The 13,274-nt window shown below is 54.7% G+C and overlaps 5 protein-coding genes across 5 annotated transcripts; 3 read left to right on the forward strand and 2 right to left on the reverse strand.

The window, feature by feature from the left end:
* Positions 1–761: 761 nt before the first annotated feature.
* Positions 762–2,159, forward strand: M406DRAFT_347749 (uncharacterized protein; the record flags this gene model as incomplete). The annotated part of the gene is made up of 2 exons (XM_040922327.1): positions 762–1,225; positions 1,415–2,159. The coding sequence occupies 2 exons, from the start codon at positions 762–764 to the stop codon at positions 1,617–1,619; spliced, it is 669 nt and encodes a 222-aa protein (XP_040772232.1). The 3' UTR covers positions 1,620–2,159.
* A 187-nt stretch (positions 2,160–2,346) lies between these two features.
* On the reverse strand, positions 2,347–4,437 carry M406DRAFT_227561 (uncharacterized protein; the record flags this gene model as incomplete). The annotated part of the gene is made up of 4 exons (XM_040915773.1): positions 2,347–2,767; positions 2,831–3,258; positions 3,334–4,254; positions 4,315–4,437. Coding segments are annotated over 4 exons (1,893 nt in total), but the record flags the coding sequence as incomplete, so codon positions are not given.
* Positions 4,438–5,933: 1,496 nt separating this feature from the next.
* Positions 5,934–7,559, reverse strand: M406DRAFT_323786 (GroES-like protein). Its single transcript, XM_040919815.1, has 5 exons — positions 7,340–7,559; positions 7,020–7,221; positions 6,484–6,927; positions 6,297–6,411; positions 5,934–6,213 (listed from the first exon to the last, which is right to left on the reverse strand). The coding sequence occupies exons 1-5, from the start codon at positions 7,486–7,488 to the stop codon at positions 6,038–6,040; spliced, it is 1,086 nt and encodes a 361-aa protein (XP_040772234.1). The 5' UTR covers positions 7,489–7,559; the 3' UTR covers positions 5,934–6,037.
* A 1,423-nt stretch (positions 7,560–8,982) lies between these two features.
* Positions 8,983–10,356, forward strand: M406DRAFT_352992 (glyoxalase I; the record flags this gene model as incomplete). Its single annotated transcript, XM_040922726.1, has 5 exons — positions 8,983–9,029; positions 9,096–9,275; positions 9,362–9,570; positions 9,641–9,991; positions 10,067–10,356. 5 exons carry the CDS (start codon positions 8,983–8,985, stop codon positions 10,240–10,242), a joined length of 963 nt encoding a protein of 320 aa, XP_040772235.1. The 3' UTR covers positions 10,243–10,356.
* Positions 10,357–11,099: 743 nt separating this feature from the next.
* M406DRAFT_281171 (phosphoglycerate dehydrogenase) lies at positions 11,100–13,121 on the forward strand (the record flags this gene model as incomplete). Its single annotated transcript, XM_040918431.1, has 2 exons — positions 11,100–11,990; positions 12,058–13,121. The coding sequence occupies 2 exons, from the start codon at positions 11,100–11,102 to the stop codon at positions 12,904–12,906; spliced, it is 1,740 nt and encodes a 579-aa protein (XP_040772236.1). The 3' UTR covers positions 12,907–13,121.
* Positions 13,122–13,274: the final 153 nt, after the last annotated feature.

Genomic DNA, 13,274 nt, shown 5'->3' on the forward strand with positions numbered 1-13,274 from the left:
GGTGGCGGATACATGATGATTGTGGCTTTCTGGTCAGTGCAAGACATTGATGAGGCTGGGTGGTCCAAGGCAGAGAAGATGGACGAGTGTTGGACAAGGTTTGAACGGATTCAGGGGATCAGAGTCAAGGGTAGCATGTACTATGTAACTACAGTACTCTATATACTGCAGTGGATAATTGCAGGGGTTCGATGTGTGACATCAGCGCTCAGTTTCAGCGCCTGCAGCTGCCCCAGCATGGTGCATCTGCCAGTAGCTTAGCTTGTCAGCCAATCTTTACCTCTACCAACTTTTCCTTCTACCACCACAACACCAAACACCACCGCCGATGCGACGACGACCACTTACTTTATTTCCCATACCACATGTGTATGCTGCCTGACTGATGGACTGACGACAGCCTATATCTTGTACAACATCCACACCACCTGCTGACACCCTCGTCCCACGCCTCATCTTGCATCTCTCCATTTCTCCTCTTACTTCACCATTTTCATACTGTCTCTCGCTGTGCCACGGGGCCCAACATCAACCAGCCTGACACCACCGCAAAAGCCAGCCAGTGCCTCCGAGGCTCGGACCAGAACCCCCGACTTGTCTCTCTGCGCGCGCTTTAAGAGGAAGAGAGACTCAACCCAGGCCAAGCTCAAGCCAACCGACCGGATCCCACCTCAAAGAGAGATCCTCTCAGCCACTCTTGAATTCTGACAAAGAGCGACAGAGAGCGCTGCGGTCCCTAGCGAGGGCCACACGAGCGAGCCATGGCAGGCCGCCCGCCGCCGCTCCTCCTCACCAAGCGCCTGACCTCCTTCCTCCACCTCAACCTCTCCGCCCAGATCACCACCCTCCTGCTGCTCAACCCAGACGGCAAGCTCCTCGCCTACGCCTCGAACCCACCCATACCCGTTGCCACCCTGCGCACCCACGGCACCGTCGCCGCCTCCCTCTACGCGATCCATAGCAGCGGCACCGACAGAGACACGATCGATGGCGCGCTGGGGCCGAACCGCACGGATGGCGCAGGGGGCAGCGGCAGCAATAAAAATAGCAAGCGGCCGGATAGGACAACAGGCCACCAGAGAGACGGCCCACTGGCGGTGACCATACAGCTGGAGACGGGCATTGTACTAGTCATACGACGGCTGCGCTGCGGGATGCTCTTCGTCTGCATGGGCCCTCCCGACCCCCGATTACAGGCACAGCCGAGCCAGCAGCAACATTCACAGTCCTCCTCGACAGGCGCGGTGCAGAGCAACGCCGGCACCACCGCCGCCCCACACGATGCTACCAATGGCGGCATCCATCACAACCACCACAACCACCACACGCCGTCCACGAGCCCACCTCCACAGCAACCTCATCATGCACCGCCAACAACACCAGCTGCTGCTGCTGCTGCTGCTGCTGCTGCTAGCGCGGCCCATCTCGGCTCCCCCTCCGACGTCGCCAGCGTCCTTAGCGCCGCGACCGCCCAGACCAGCGCAAGTTCCGTCATGTTCGGCGCCGGCACGGCAGGAGTGATGGCCACTAGGAGACACGCCGAGGAGCTGGCGCGCTGGCTGGACGACAAGCTGGGCTCATTGGAGCTGCCGGCCGATGGACTGGGCGGGGCTGTGTGAAGCGTGGGTGCATGTGGAGTACGACAAACGGAAGGTCAGATGTTGATTACTTTGACCTCGGGGAGGTAGTGAGCTCGACGCTCCTCTGTCTCACTGCCCACAGCGAACCGCGTCCTATATTGCTTGGCCCAGGGGGCTTTTTCGAGAAGGCTCTTGATCCTCGCTGGGTGACGTTCCATACGAGTCGACCCGTGAGTGGCGACGCAGGCACAGCACGCCGAACCGTGGTATGGAGAGGAGGGTAAAATGGGCATGCAGCGTGCGAGCCCGATAATGTCGCGCTGTGCACATCTAAAATACCATTTTCCTTACCGCTTTTCGCGTGGCATACGGGAGTCAGCAACCGGCTGCGCCCAGGTTCCGCGCACGAGAAAGTGATGATAGATACGCAGATCTTGGTCTCATAATCAGAGGGAGCAGACATGGAGTTTGTAACATAATAATATATGCAGCTGACCACTGAACGGTTCTTTACAGAGCTGGCAAAGTGTCCAGCCGTTTTACTTGTATTAACAAATCAAGCAAAAGTATTCATGACCCAAGCAAGCCTCCAAATATCTCCCTGACGCCATCATGATCGTTAAGACAGGCCTATCTGACTGAGAGGGCCCTCTCTATCACCTCCGTATAATCGCATCTGGGAGAATCAAGTCGTCGCCTGAAGTCGTCGCTTGAGGGTTTCGGCAGAAGGAACACCCCATGGCCAGAGCGTGGGCCCTTCTGCAGCCTATTCGATGCTCAGCCGCGTAATGCCGTCGTTCGTATCGATCATTCCCTGGTATCCCACCCGCCCCTTGGGGATGCTCGCTCTCTTCTCGTTGTTCGCATTTCCGCCGGTGCCGTTGTCACTCGGTGTACCGTTGCCACTGCCACCGCCACCGCCACCGCCGCCGCCCCTCTCGACACTGCCGTTGCTGCCCGGCCGTGGTCCCCACGGCGCATGCTGCATGGGACTCTGCATGATAGGCGAGCTGTGCACACTCAGCCCCGGCGAGACCGCCCGTCTCTTAAAGCTGACTGGGTCGAGATCATCGTCGCGCCTGCGCTTGCCCATATTGAACCGGCGTGTGATCTCGGCTGCCGACGGAGGGGGGTGGTCAGTTGGTGGCATGAACGAGCCTACCTGCTGAGGCGTCCCGCCGCCCGAGCTGCTCGTGCCTGTCATGGGAAAAATAAACCCGTTATTTCCTGTCGGCCCCGTGTTGACCAACGGGGAGTCCATATTCACATCGTCCATGCTGATCCCAGATGAAGACCCCCGCGGCGGCCCTGGTGGGGGCGGTGTCGTTGTAGCTCCCCCGACGCTGCTGGTCTCGGAAAAGGTGTCCCAAAAACCCCTGCCCTTGGAGTTCTTTTGGGCCTGCTGCTTGAAACTGCTCGACAGGCCGAGCGCGTTGTCCACCATCATGGCATCCTCAGACAATTCCTCGATCGAGTCCTGTGCGGGCATGCTGGGGCTCGAGACTGTGGTCGTGGCCACAGAGACAGCTTGGGGTCCGGCGGGCCGGGGCGGTTCGAGATCGACGTCGCTCTCGCGTACCTGCCGGACAACCTCTGCCTCACGACGGAACTCGGACTCGATGGGCGTTCCCTCCTCGGCAAGCGCGAGCCTTACGCGCGCAAAGTTCCTCGACTTGGGCTGTAGTAGCATGGTTAGCGGACCGAATCACCCTGCAGATAAACAAGAGCTGTTGTCAGGAAATTGAGCACCTACAAGCAAGTTGCTACGCCTCGTAACGGTCCGCCGCACGACCCTATTCTGCGGGTCTGCGCCAGGACCAAGCACACCATCGACGTTCACCCCTGGCTTGGGGCTGTCCTCACTCTCGCTTCCTGAGATGTTCAGCTGGTTGGCGGCCCAGCTGATGCTTTCACGGCGGGCATGCGGGGTAGCAATCTCTTTTGCCATGCTGCTGAAGGGAGATATGTTGGCCGGAGGGGATTTGGAAAGCGAGGAGGTGGCAGGTGTCGAGGGGAAGCCCATCCCAAAAGGGCCTCGGGGTCTCTTCTTCAGCGGCTTGCGAGGCCGCTGCCGTTGTTGAAAGGACAAGATGTTATTCATGGCCGGTGAGCCACCCCCTGCTGCAGGGCCAGAACCCGACTGCGAGCCCACCGAGTTGTTTCTAACAGCCTGAGGCGTCATGAGGTAGGGCTCATCCATGTCCTCGTCCATGATGTCGTCCTCGTCTGAGTCTGAAGACGAGTCGGACATCATGTTGGCAGCGCTCCCGAGCGACGTCGAGATGTGGTGCCGGTCATGGTTGCCCATAACTGACCACAATGAATTAGACGTCTGCTCAGGGGCGCCGAATTCACCGGCTCTCCTGCCTGGTATGTTCATGCCTCTACCGCCAACAGTCGGGGAGGCGTCTGGGGAGGTGGGCTCGGCGAGGGTGGTATGGTGTAGGCTCGTGGCGGCGCGGGAGAAGTCGAGGCCTCTGGATCTTCGTGGCAGGATGTTTGTAGGAGACGAGTAGGTCTGGGAATGGTCGAGCTTCGGCGACACGGGGACAGGCTTGGAGATCATGGCACTGGGCTGTTGGGTCGGTGGCGTAGGGACAGGCATCTCCAGAGGGAAGCCATGCAGGCTGGTAGCGAAGTCGGCTCGATGAGGCGTAACAGGAGTGGTGACAGCCTCTGGGACCGAGGACGTCGAGGTCGTGACGGACACCGCATCGCGCATGGGGATAAAGACGGCGCTATCATCTTTGGAGGTCCGTCGAGCATCGGCTAGGTGTAAGGCTGGCGGAACCCTCTGAGGTGTACCGCCTCCGTCAGACAGAGAACGCGTCTTCCTGGCTGGTGTTCTTGCTGCTGTCGATCGGGAAGCAATGCCCTGGAATCCTTCAGGTCCCTCGTCGCCCTCATCCCCATCATCCATCACAGCAACATCATCGTAGCCCAAGTCTGGTGTCCGCACTGGTCGGAACTCCATGTCTGCTGGGGTTCGTGTGGCCGTTGTGCGCGGAGGAAAAGGAGATCATTCAAGAAGAGGTGTGATCTAGTCACACAGTATCCTGGGTGTTCGTCACTGAACAGTAGACTGATTTGTAGCCTTCTCCAGACCCAGACCAAGCAGTTAGGAAGCCTCACTGTTTTGTTGATGTCGTATTGTCAAGGACAGGCAACTTGCTTGTGAAAAGAGCGGTATCATGAGAAGGGCAGTCACGCGCGACTGCACATGTTTGGGGGGCAGAGATGGCAAGCTGGGTGCATAGACCAACCCTCATCTCATCATTGGAGGTTTGTGATCAGGTATAAGACCAAGAAAGCCTAGGTGCTATTGCTGTTGGGCAAAGTGGTTGAATTGGTAGGCATTTATTGGTGTCTGAGTAGAATGAGGCTGGCACCTGCTGCGGCATGTTCCCCGCCGCCAAGTCACCAAAACAGAGGGGCGCCCTGTAGTGTACCAGCACTAAAGCTAACAGAGCACGATTTAGAGTTGCAACCGCCTAAAGAGCTAGGGAAGCTCCGGTACCCACCAAGTGCCCACCAATGACGCAGGTACCAGTTCCTATGGTAAAACACCATATTCACTGCGCGGGTACAGCACACATCCATTCTCATGTAGTGTTGATATATCTCCTGTCTGAGCAGTATCTACATATGGTGTCTACCTCTCACTCTTTCCACTTTCATAATGATATCCATATACTCCTCCTTTAACAGTATCCCCAAGCACCACATCTCAAGTCATATTTGTCATGTAACTTTAAGCATGAAGGAAAAAGAAAGGCGGAAAGAGAGAGAAAAAGAAGAGGAAACAAGACAAATTCACTAGTAGCACTCAATAGAATACTTGCTGCCAGCAGCTTGACAGGTCCTTTCATATTTGCACCTCATGATACATAGACTTGATCTTCTCCTGGAGGTTATCGTCTGTCCTTCCACAAGAGCGCCAATCTATCCTTGCAATTTCACTGTTTGAAATATCATTGCCATGAATTGAAACATGTACAATGAGATCGCACATCCCCTTCCCACACAAGAGCTGACGACCTACTTTGCTAGGCTTATCAATGTCTCACAGTGGAGCTAGGATCCCTGCAAAAACGGTCCCCCGAGGGGCAATGCTCATAAAGTGCAGCCTTGCTTCACTCACCTTGGACTCATATGAATCAATTTTGATGGAAGTTTGCTCCCCTCCATGGCGACAGAACTTAGCACTCAATAAAAAAAATAGTCTTCAAGGATGTCAGGATTTCCCATGAAGAGATCCAAATCATGTATCACCACAATTTATACACGGCCAATATGGAATATCAACTCACTCATCCCAGCGAAGGCACCCGCAATGTAGAGTACACATGTAATGAAATATTGGTGTCTTCTATTTTGCAACATATATGCACCAGGGACTAATTTCTTCTGAACTTGGTTAGTGAGTGCTGGGCCAGCTCTGACATAAGCCTGGCCATTTAATTTTTTGTACCAAAGGCCTTATCAAAGCCGGTCAGAGTGAAGCGATAGTGCACTTTATTCTCCTTGACACGCTCAACAGCCTCCCTGCACCCATCTTCGGAAATGTCAATGGTTTCCACCCAAGCTTTGATACCCTTCTCAGCAGCAAGCTTCAACATGGCATTCATCTCCTCTGTGCGCATCCGGGAATATTAGCATCATTGGACCAACATGCAGAGTATGGCTGATAATGAATGAAAGAATAGTGGAACGTACGGTTATTGCCCAAATGACTTCCGGTCAACTTGGCTGCATTGCCCGCAAAGGCTTGGGCCATCATCTCGGGCAATGGCTCATCAGGCAACCCAACCATGTGAAACTCGCCTCCAACCTATAATCATTCATGTCAGCACCATCGTCCATAGAGACATACACACTGATGTGAGATGGGTAGATTACGCACTTTCAACGTGGACATGTACGTCTTGAGGTCGAACTTGTGCGTCATGTCGCTGCAGTTGAGGATAAAGTCGAACGTGAAGCCCCACTGCTCGGCCCAGTCCTTCTCGTTTGTGACGATGGCCTCCTTGGCGCCCAGCTTCTTGATATCCTCAGCTTTGTGGGGCGAATGCGTGAACGCATAGACTTCCGCGCCGAGAGCAACAGCCCACTGAATACCCAGATGCCCCAGGCCTCCGATGCCACAAATGGCGACCTTCTTACCGGGCCCAACTCCAGCTCGTACCAAGGGTGAGTATGTAGTGATGCCGGCACAGAGGAGTGGCGCAACGTCGGCAGTGGCCAGAGCGTCGGGAATTTTGAAGGTGAAGTACTCGTGTGCTCTTATATAGTTGGCGTAGCCACCATGAGCCCAACTTCCATCCTCATATTGAGAATTATAGGTATCCTGGATGTTCTCTTGGATTAGCATACGTATTTTATTTTGCCCCAGTGCTGAGGGGCTTCACAATACGACAAACCAAGACGGGTGAGCCTTACGACGAGGTGGGGGCAGTAGTTCTCGTTTGCGCTCTTGCACTGAGCGCATTTCAGACAACTCCAGACCTGTGCTCCCACGCCTACCCTGTCACCCTCTTTGATCTCCTTAACGTCTTTTCCGACCTTTACGGCCTTTCCAACGACTTCATGGCCGACGCAGAGAGGACCCTCGTAGTCACCCCAACCGCCGGTGATTGTGTGGCTTTGGAGAAGAACGGCGAATGTCAGCGGCTGCAAGAGAAATCGACACAGCATGCATTGGCCATTATAAAGTATGTGCCTAAGTATAAGGAGAAGGGGAGGAAATATAAGACACATACACATCACTACCGCATACACCACAAGCTTCGATCTGCACATCAATGTCGTTGGGGCCGAATGGTTTCGGCTTCAGCTCGTGCTTCTTGAACTGGTTCCACGTTTTGGGGCCCGCAACGCAGAACCCCTCGAAAGTATCCGGGTAGCCCATCTTGGTGTATGAATGATGAGCCTGTTTATAAGGAGACGTGTGGTAGGCAAAGAGTATCAGGCAGAATACTGGAGAAGGAAGACGGGTTTGTACCTCTAGACAGATGTACGCACCTCCGTCGAACCTTGGAGCAACACGAGAAAGCTGATCCTTTATAGCCCGCCATGTTTTCACACGCGCCGTTCGCAGATTCCTCGGAGATTTAGGATTATGTCAAAGTTGATGACGTCGGGATGGACAGCCTCACATCTCTGCTGGTCGACAACGTAAGGCCGCACATAGTAGGCTCCTCCTGTACGGCTTCAGACCCGAGACATGAGCTAACTGGACAAGAGGTTCTGTGCAACATCCGCAAGTGTGCTCTAGGGGCTTTCCCGATGCCAATGAAGGCCGGCAGCATGGCCTTTCTTCTTCTTTACTAGTCAATCTAGTCTATGACGATGCAATACCTAACATAGTAGGCGTCAGACCTAGAGCACCCCAGACCAGGCTACTTACTTACCACCGTGCCGGTACGGAATGGCCCACAAGGCCTTTTTTAATTCTTAAGCTTATTGACCTGTGACGCCAAAGTCTGCCATCTCCGGAGTCATCGTTCCGAAAGGATGCTCTGTGCAAAACTCTTGTGGCACTGGCTTCTGGCCAATATTTGAGTGTCAATGCACGAGGGAGAATGAGGATGTAGCCCTTCTCGAGACGGCACGATACCGAGGAGGACCCACACTCACAGAAATGTTGCACACGACTTTCTTGTCCTGGCTTGTCTTGTCAGCACATGCAGTGGCCCATACTATCTCGGATGCAATATGTTTGAGATACCAAGTATTGATCATGATGCAATTCAATCTTACTGAATGGACAGTAGTATAAATTTCTGTATTTTGTTGAACAGCCAAAAGACTGTCTACTATGAAAGCCCACCCATGGAATTACTAACACTTTGTGTACGTCCCTACAGTACATCACTGTAGAACACTCTGGAAATTGATTTTGGTGGCACTGGTCGCCATGTGGAGGGGGGCTTTACCCCACCTGACGTCAGCAAAGCTGCCCGTAGCTATCTATCGGCGGGGAAACTGCGCCCTGCATTGCCCATGGCAGGCGCTGAAAGATTTAGGCGCCCTCATGAGACACCGTATGCTTTGAGTGCCTGAAGTACCTCAAGCTTAAGGAAAGAACAACGTTGAAAGTCCCTCTCCAAGTGCTCCTCATACAATCGATTTCCGAATCCCTCGCGATAGCCTGGCTCAACTGCATCACTGTTCACTGTAGTGAATGAGGTCCATTCGAGCCCTGCAGCGTCTTAGACTGCAAGCGTCCCTACTCGCCAAATCATCATTCAAATCAGGCCCACGTATGTTGATATCCCCTCACAACCGAGGTGGATGGTGTTCTCCTCCTTCCTGACGCTCACTTGCTTCTGGCACTGACGTACCTCTGCTGTCTCACACAGCCCTACAGAGCGTTGCAGCCTCATCAAGGTACCTGGCAACCATGGCGTCGACAACGGATTCCAAGAACTACAAGTTCAACCACTCGATGTGCGTCAGGTCCCGATAGATAGATGTGCACGTTATTGCATGACTTACTCACCGTTCACTGGTCAGGATCCGGGTCAAGGACCCCAAGGCATCCGTCAAGTTTTACGAGCACCTCGGCATGACCGTCGTCAAGAAGCTGTCCTTCCCAGACAACAAGTTTGATCTTTATTTTCTGGGCTACGACTCCCCGCAAGCTCTATCCCACGGCAAAGCCGCCTTTGACAGAGAGGGTCTTATCGAGCTGACGTGCGTATCTCACAAAACCTTCCACGTTTATCACCTCTCCTGAGTGTGGGTCATATTGATGTGTACTAACCAGCCCTGAAATCTAGACACAACTACGGTACTGAGGATGACCCGGAGTACAAGATCAACAACGGCAACGCCGAACCTCACCGCGGCTTCGGGCACACCTGCATCAGCGTGGACAATATCCAGGCCGCCTGCCAGAGGATCGAGGATGCTGGGTACAAGTTCCAGAAGAAGCTCACCGACGGCAAGATGCGCAACATCGCCTTTGCCCTGGATCCGGATGGCTACTGTAAGCGGTTTCTCATCCAACACACGACCACCTAAATTCGGCCCCGACGTACCTAACTTTCTTTACGCAGGGGTAGAGATCATTGGCCGCAAGCCTGTCGAGGAGACGGCGGACGTTAAGGAGACTGACGTATCCACCTACCACATGAACCATACCATGATCCGGGTCAAGGATGCTCAGAAGTCCCTCAAATTCTATCAGGAAGTCATGGGAATGTCACTCATGAGAGAAGGCGGAAACCCCTCGGCTGGCTTCACGCTGTACTTCCTGGGCTACCCGGGCGAGCAGGGCATGCCCCAGGACGGCAAGACAGCTGGCCGCGAGGGTCTCCTAGAACTGACGTGGAACCACGGTACCGAGAAGGACGAGAGCTTTAGCTACCACAATGGGAACGACCAGCCGCAAGGGTTTGGCCACATCTGTAAGTCTGGGGGTCAATACGCTCTGTGAAGCTTTGATCTGAGTCGAACCAATACTAACATGGGCATTTTGAAAGGTGTTTCTGTCGACAACATCGACGCCGCCTGTGAGCGGTTCGAGAGCTTGAACGTCAACTGGAAGAAGAGGCTGACCGACGGGCGCATGAAGAACGTGGCTTTTGTCCTGGATCCTGATGGCTACTGGATTGAGATTGTCCAGAACGAGAAGTTCACCGGCAAGGAGAACTTCTAGGGGACAGGACGAACACTTTGACTTTTTCCTGCTACAATGTGCTGTGTAACATAGCAAGGTCGAGTTATGGTTGTGAATGAAACAACTCGGAGAACCTAAGAGGAATGCGCCCTTGGATACTGACGTGGCCAACTTGTGGAACCTCTGCTCTGAGACCGATATCGCTTTACTCCCAGGTGGGAATTTCATGTGGACGTGTTTGACGACAGAGAGAAAGAGAGAGAGAGAGAGAGAGAGAGTCTGCGGGTGGGGTTAGTCTCAAAACTGTGGCCAAAGGCACAGCAAGCCGCGCTGACATGCATTAGTCTCTTGCTTCCCCCACGGGGAATGCGGTCACTAGACTTGGGGGGTAAGGAAGGGATGTAAGAGGGAAGGGAGGGGCAGAGAGGGGGGAGGGGTAAACCCCCTACCTCTTTGGCATGACGGGGCGGGAAGCCGGTGAAGGCATGGCGACATGACCCATAGTGGGATGAACTCTCTCATTCTCTCAGCATCAGGCGCCTCACCATATACCATGCTTAGACCATGCATGGGCTGTTGGCGCCCAACGCCTTCCCTTCGTTGTTAGGCGGCTACTGCATAGCTGCAGGTGCTACCCCAGTTGATGTTCTTGCTTATTCTTCATTGCTTATGGCTAGGAAGGCACGGAAGAGGCCCGCATGTGAGCAATGGGAAAGAGGACACGGCCTCTCTTGTTTTCATGCCCCTTCCTTCCTCCGTGATCGCTCCCTTCTAGGCCCTCCATTTGTGTCTGTGTGTGTGCGAACTTGACACTCCCTCGAAATCACTTTCATCTAAAGCCGCCTGGATCATTTGGTCGGCCCCTTCCACCTACAATCATCCTCATCGCCAACAACATGGCCCCAACTGCCCTTACAGACTCATCCAATGCTTCCCAGGTTGATGAGACCATCCCTCGAGTTCTTGTCCCCGAAAAGCTTTCTCCTGACGGCCTGAACCTGCTCACAGAAGCGGGCTTTGAGGTCGACAACCGCCCAGGACTTGCAGCCCAGGAGCTGCTCTCCCTTATCCCTTCCTACCATGCCCTCATCGTTCGGTCCGAGACCAAGGTGAACTCTGAGGTCCTATCTGCGGGCTCGAGGCTGAAAGTCGTCGCCCGTGCGGGTGTGGGCGTCGATAATATTGACATACAGGCGGCCACGTCCTACGGGATCATTGTAGTGAACTCGCCGGCTGGTAATATTGCCGCCGCTGCTGAGCACACCATCGCCCTTCTACTGGCTACCGCGCGCAATGTGGGAAGGGCGGACGCCAGTGTCAAGGCCAAGAAGTGGGAGAGAAGCAAACTGGTGGGCATCGAAGTGGGCAGCAAAACGCTAGGGCTAGTAGGCCTCGGCAAGGTCGGGATGAAGGTTGCCAGGATGGCGATCGGGCTCGGGATGAAGGTCGTGGCAGTCGATCCCTACATGAGCGCCGATGTTGCGAAGCAGAACGGTGTCAAGATGGTTGAGGGCCTGCAGGATCTACTGCCTCATGTGGACTTCTTGACCATCCACACGCCACTTCTGGCCAGCACGCTGAACCTGCTGGGCGAGAAGGAGTTTCAAACCATGAAAAGGACCGCCAGGGTTCTCAATGTTGCTCGGGGCGGCATCTACAACGAGGAGGCACTGATCAAGGCCCTGGACGAGGGCTGGATTGCCGGCGCAGGCATCGACGTCTTTACAAGCGAGCCACCCGAGCCCGGTTCGAGCGCGGAGAAGCTCACGCTACATTCCAAGGTCGTCGTGAGTGTTCTGTCCTGACTGTTAATATAGATTCTGTTCTATCAAGGGCTGTCTGACTCCCTGCCAGTCCACACCTCATCTCGGAGCGTCGACGGTGGAAGCTCAAGAGAACGTCTCATTGGACGTGTGTAATCAGGTTGCAGAGATCCTGCGCGGCGGTCTACCCAGCGCGGCCGTCAATGCGCCGCTCATCCTGCCCGAGGAGTATAGAAAGCTCCAGCCCTTTGTGCGGCTAGTCGAGCGGCTGGGTGATCTCTACACGCAGCATTTCGTGGGCGGAAGAGGAGGCATGGTCGGCGGCCGCAAGTTCGAGCTCATCTACCACGGCGAGCTGGCGGGTGTGTCCAACACTCGGCCTCTGCTCGCAGCGCTTATCAAGGGCTTGACAAGCAGCATCAGTGACAGTGGTGGCAGGGACGTGAACATCGTGAACGCTCAGCTCATCGCCAAGGAGAAGGGCATCGCCATCAACGAGACGCATGCCCGAGAGGAGTCTAAAGATGTGGGCTACGCCAGCCTGGTGACCCTGCGCTCTTACGATAGTAATCAAGGGGCCGAGCAGATCATTGAGGGCTACGTGAGCGGACAGGCTTTCTATATCAGCAAGCTGGGCCGGTTCAGCGCCAACTTTGTCCCGGAGGGGACCATGATCCTGCTGCACAACTACGATGAGCCGGGCAAGATCGGGAATGTTGGCATCATCCTCGGGACTCACAAGGTCAACATCACCTTTATGCAGGTGGCCAGTCTGGACCGGGCAGTGCTGGCTGCTGGCGACGGCAATGGTGCCAAGAAGAGGAAGGGGGAGAATGAGGCCCTGATGATTCTCGGGGTGGATGGTGATGTGACAAGCGAGGTGCTCGAGGCCTTGAGGCAGTCTGATGGCATCCTAGATGTCAACCTGGTGAAGCTGTGATCCTACCATCTGTAGTTCGAAAGCCTTCGCTTACAGCAGGGTCTGAAATAGAAATTCCCGCGTAGACGGAGGAGAAGGAGGGCACAGTGATGGGTCGGATGTCCTGGGGGCGTGCACTTACAGTGGTCGTGGCTTGACATAGGGTGTCATGGGGCCACTCGGGTAATAGAACCAAGCCACAGGTCTCAGGCGCTACGCTCCACCAGTACCATACTATTAAGGACCCGATTCTGCAGTGTTGACATCGCTAACCTGGGTGAGGAGTAGACATATTAATCCCGTACGTGTGAAGGTCTAGAAAATGGAACCATAATGTCGCTCAGCCGGACAACTCTCAAAGTGGGAAATTAGCACGGGAAGATACTTTC

Source organism: Cryphonectria parasitica, assembly GCF_011745365.1.
Source record: "Cryphonectria parasitica EP155 unplaced genomic scaffold M406scaffold_8, whole genome shotgun sequence".
Classification (NCBI taxonomy): Eukaryota; Fungi; Ascomycota; class Sordariomycetes; order Diaporthales; family Cryphonectriaceae; genus Cryphonectria; species Cryphonectria parasitica.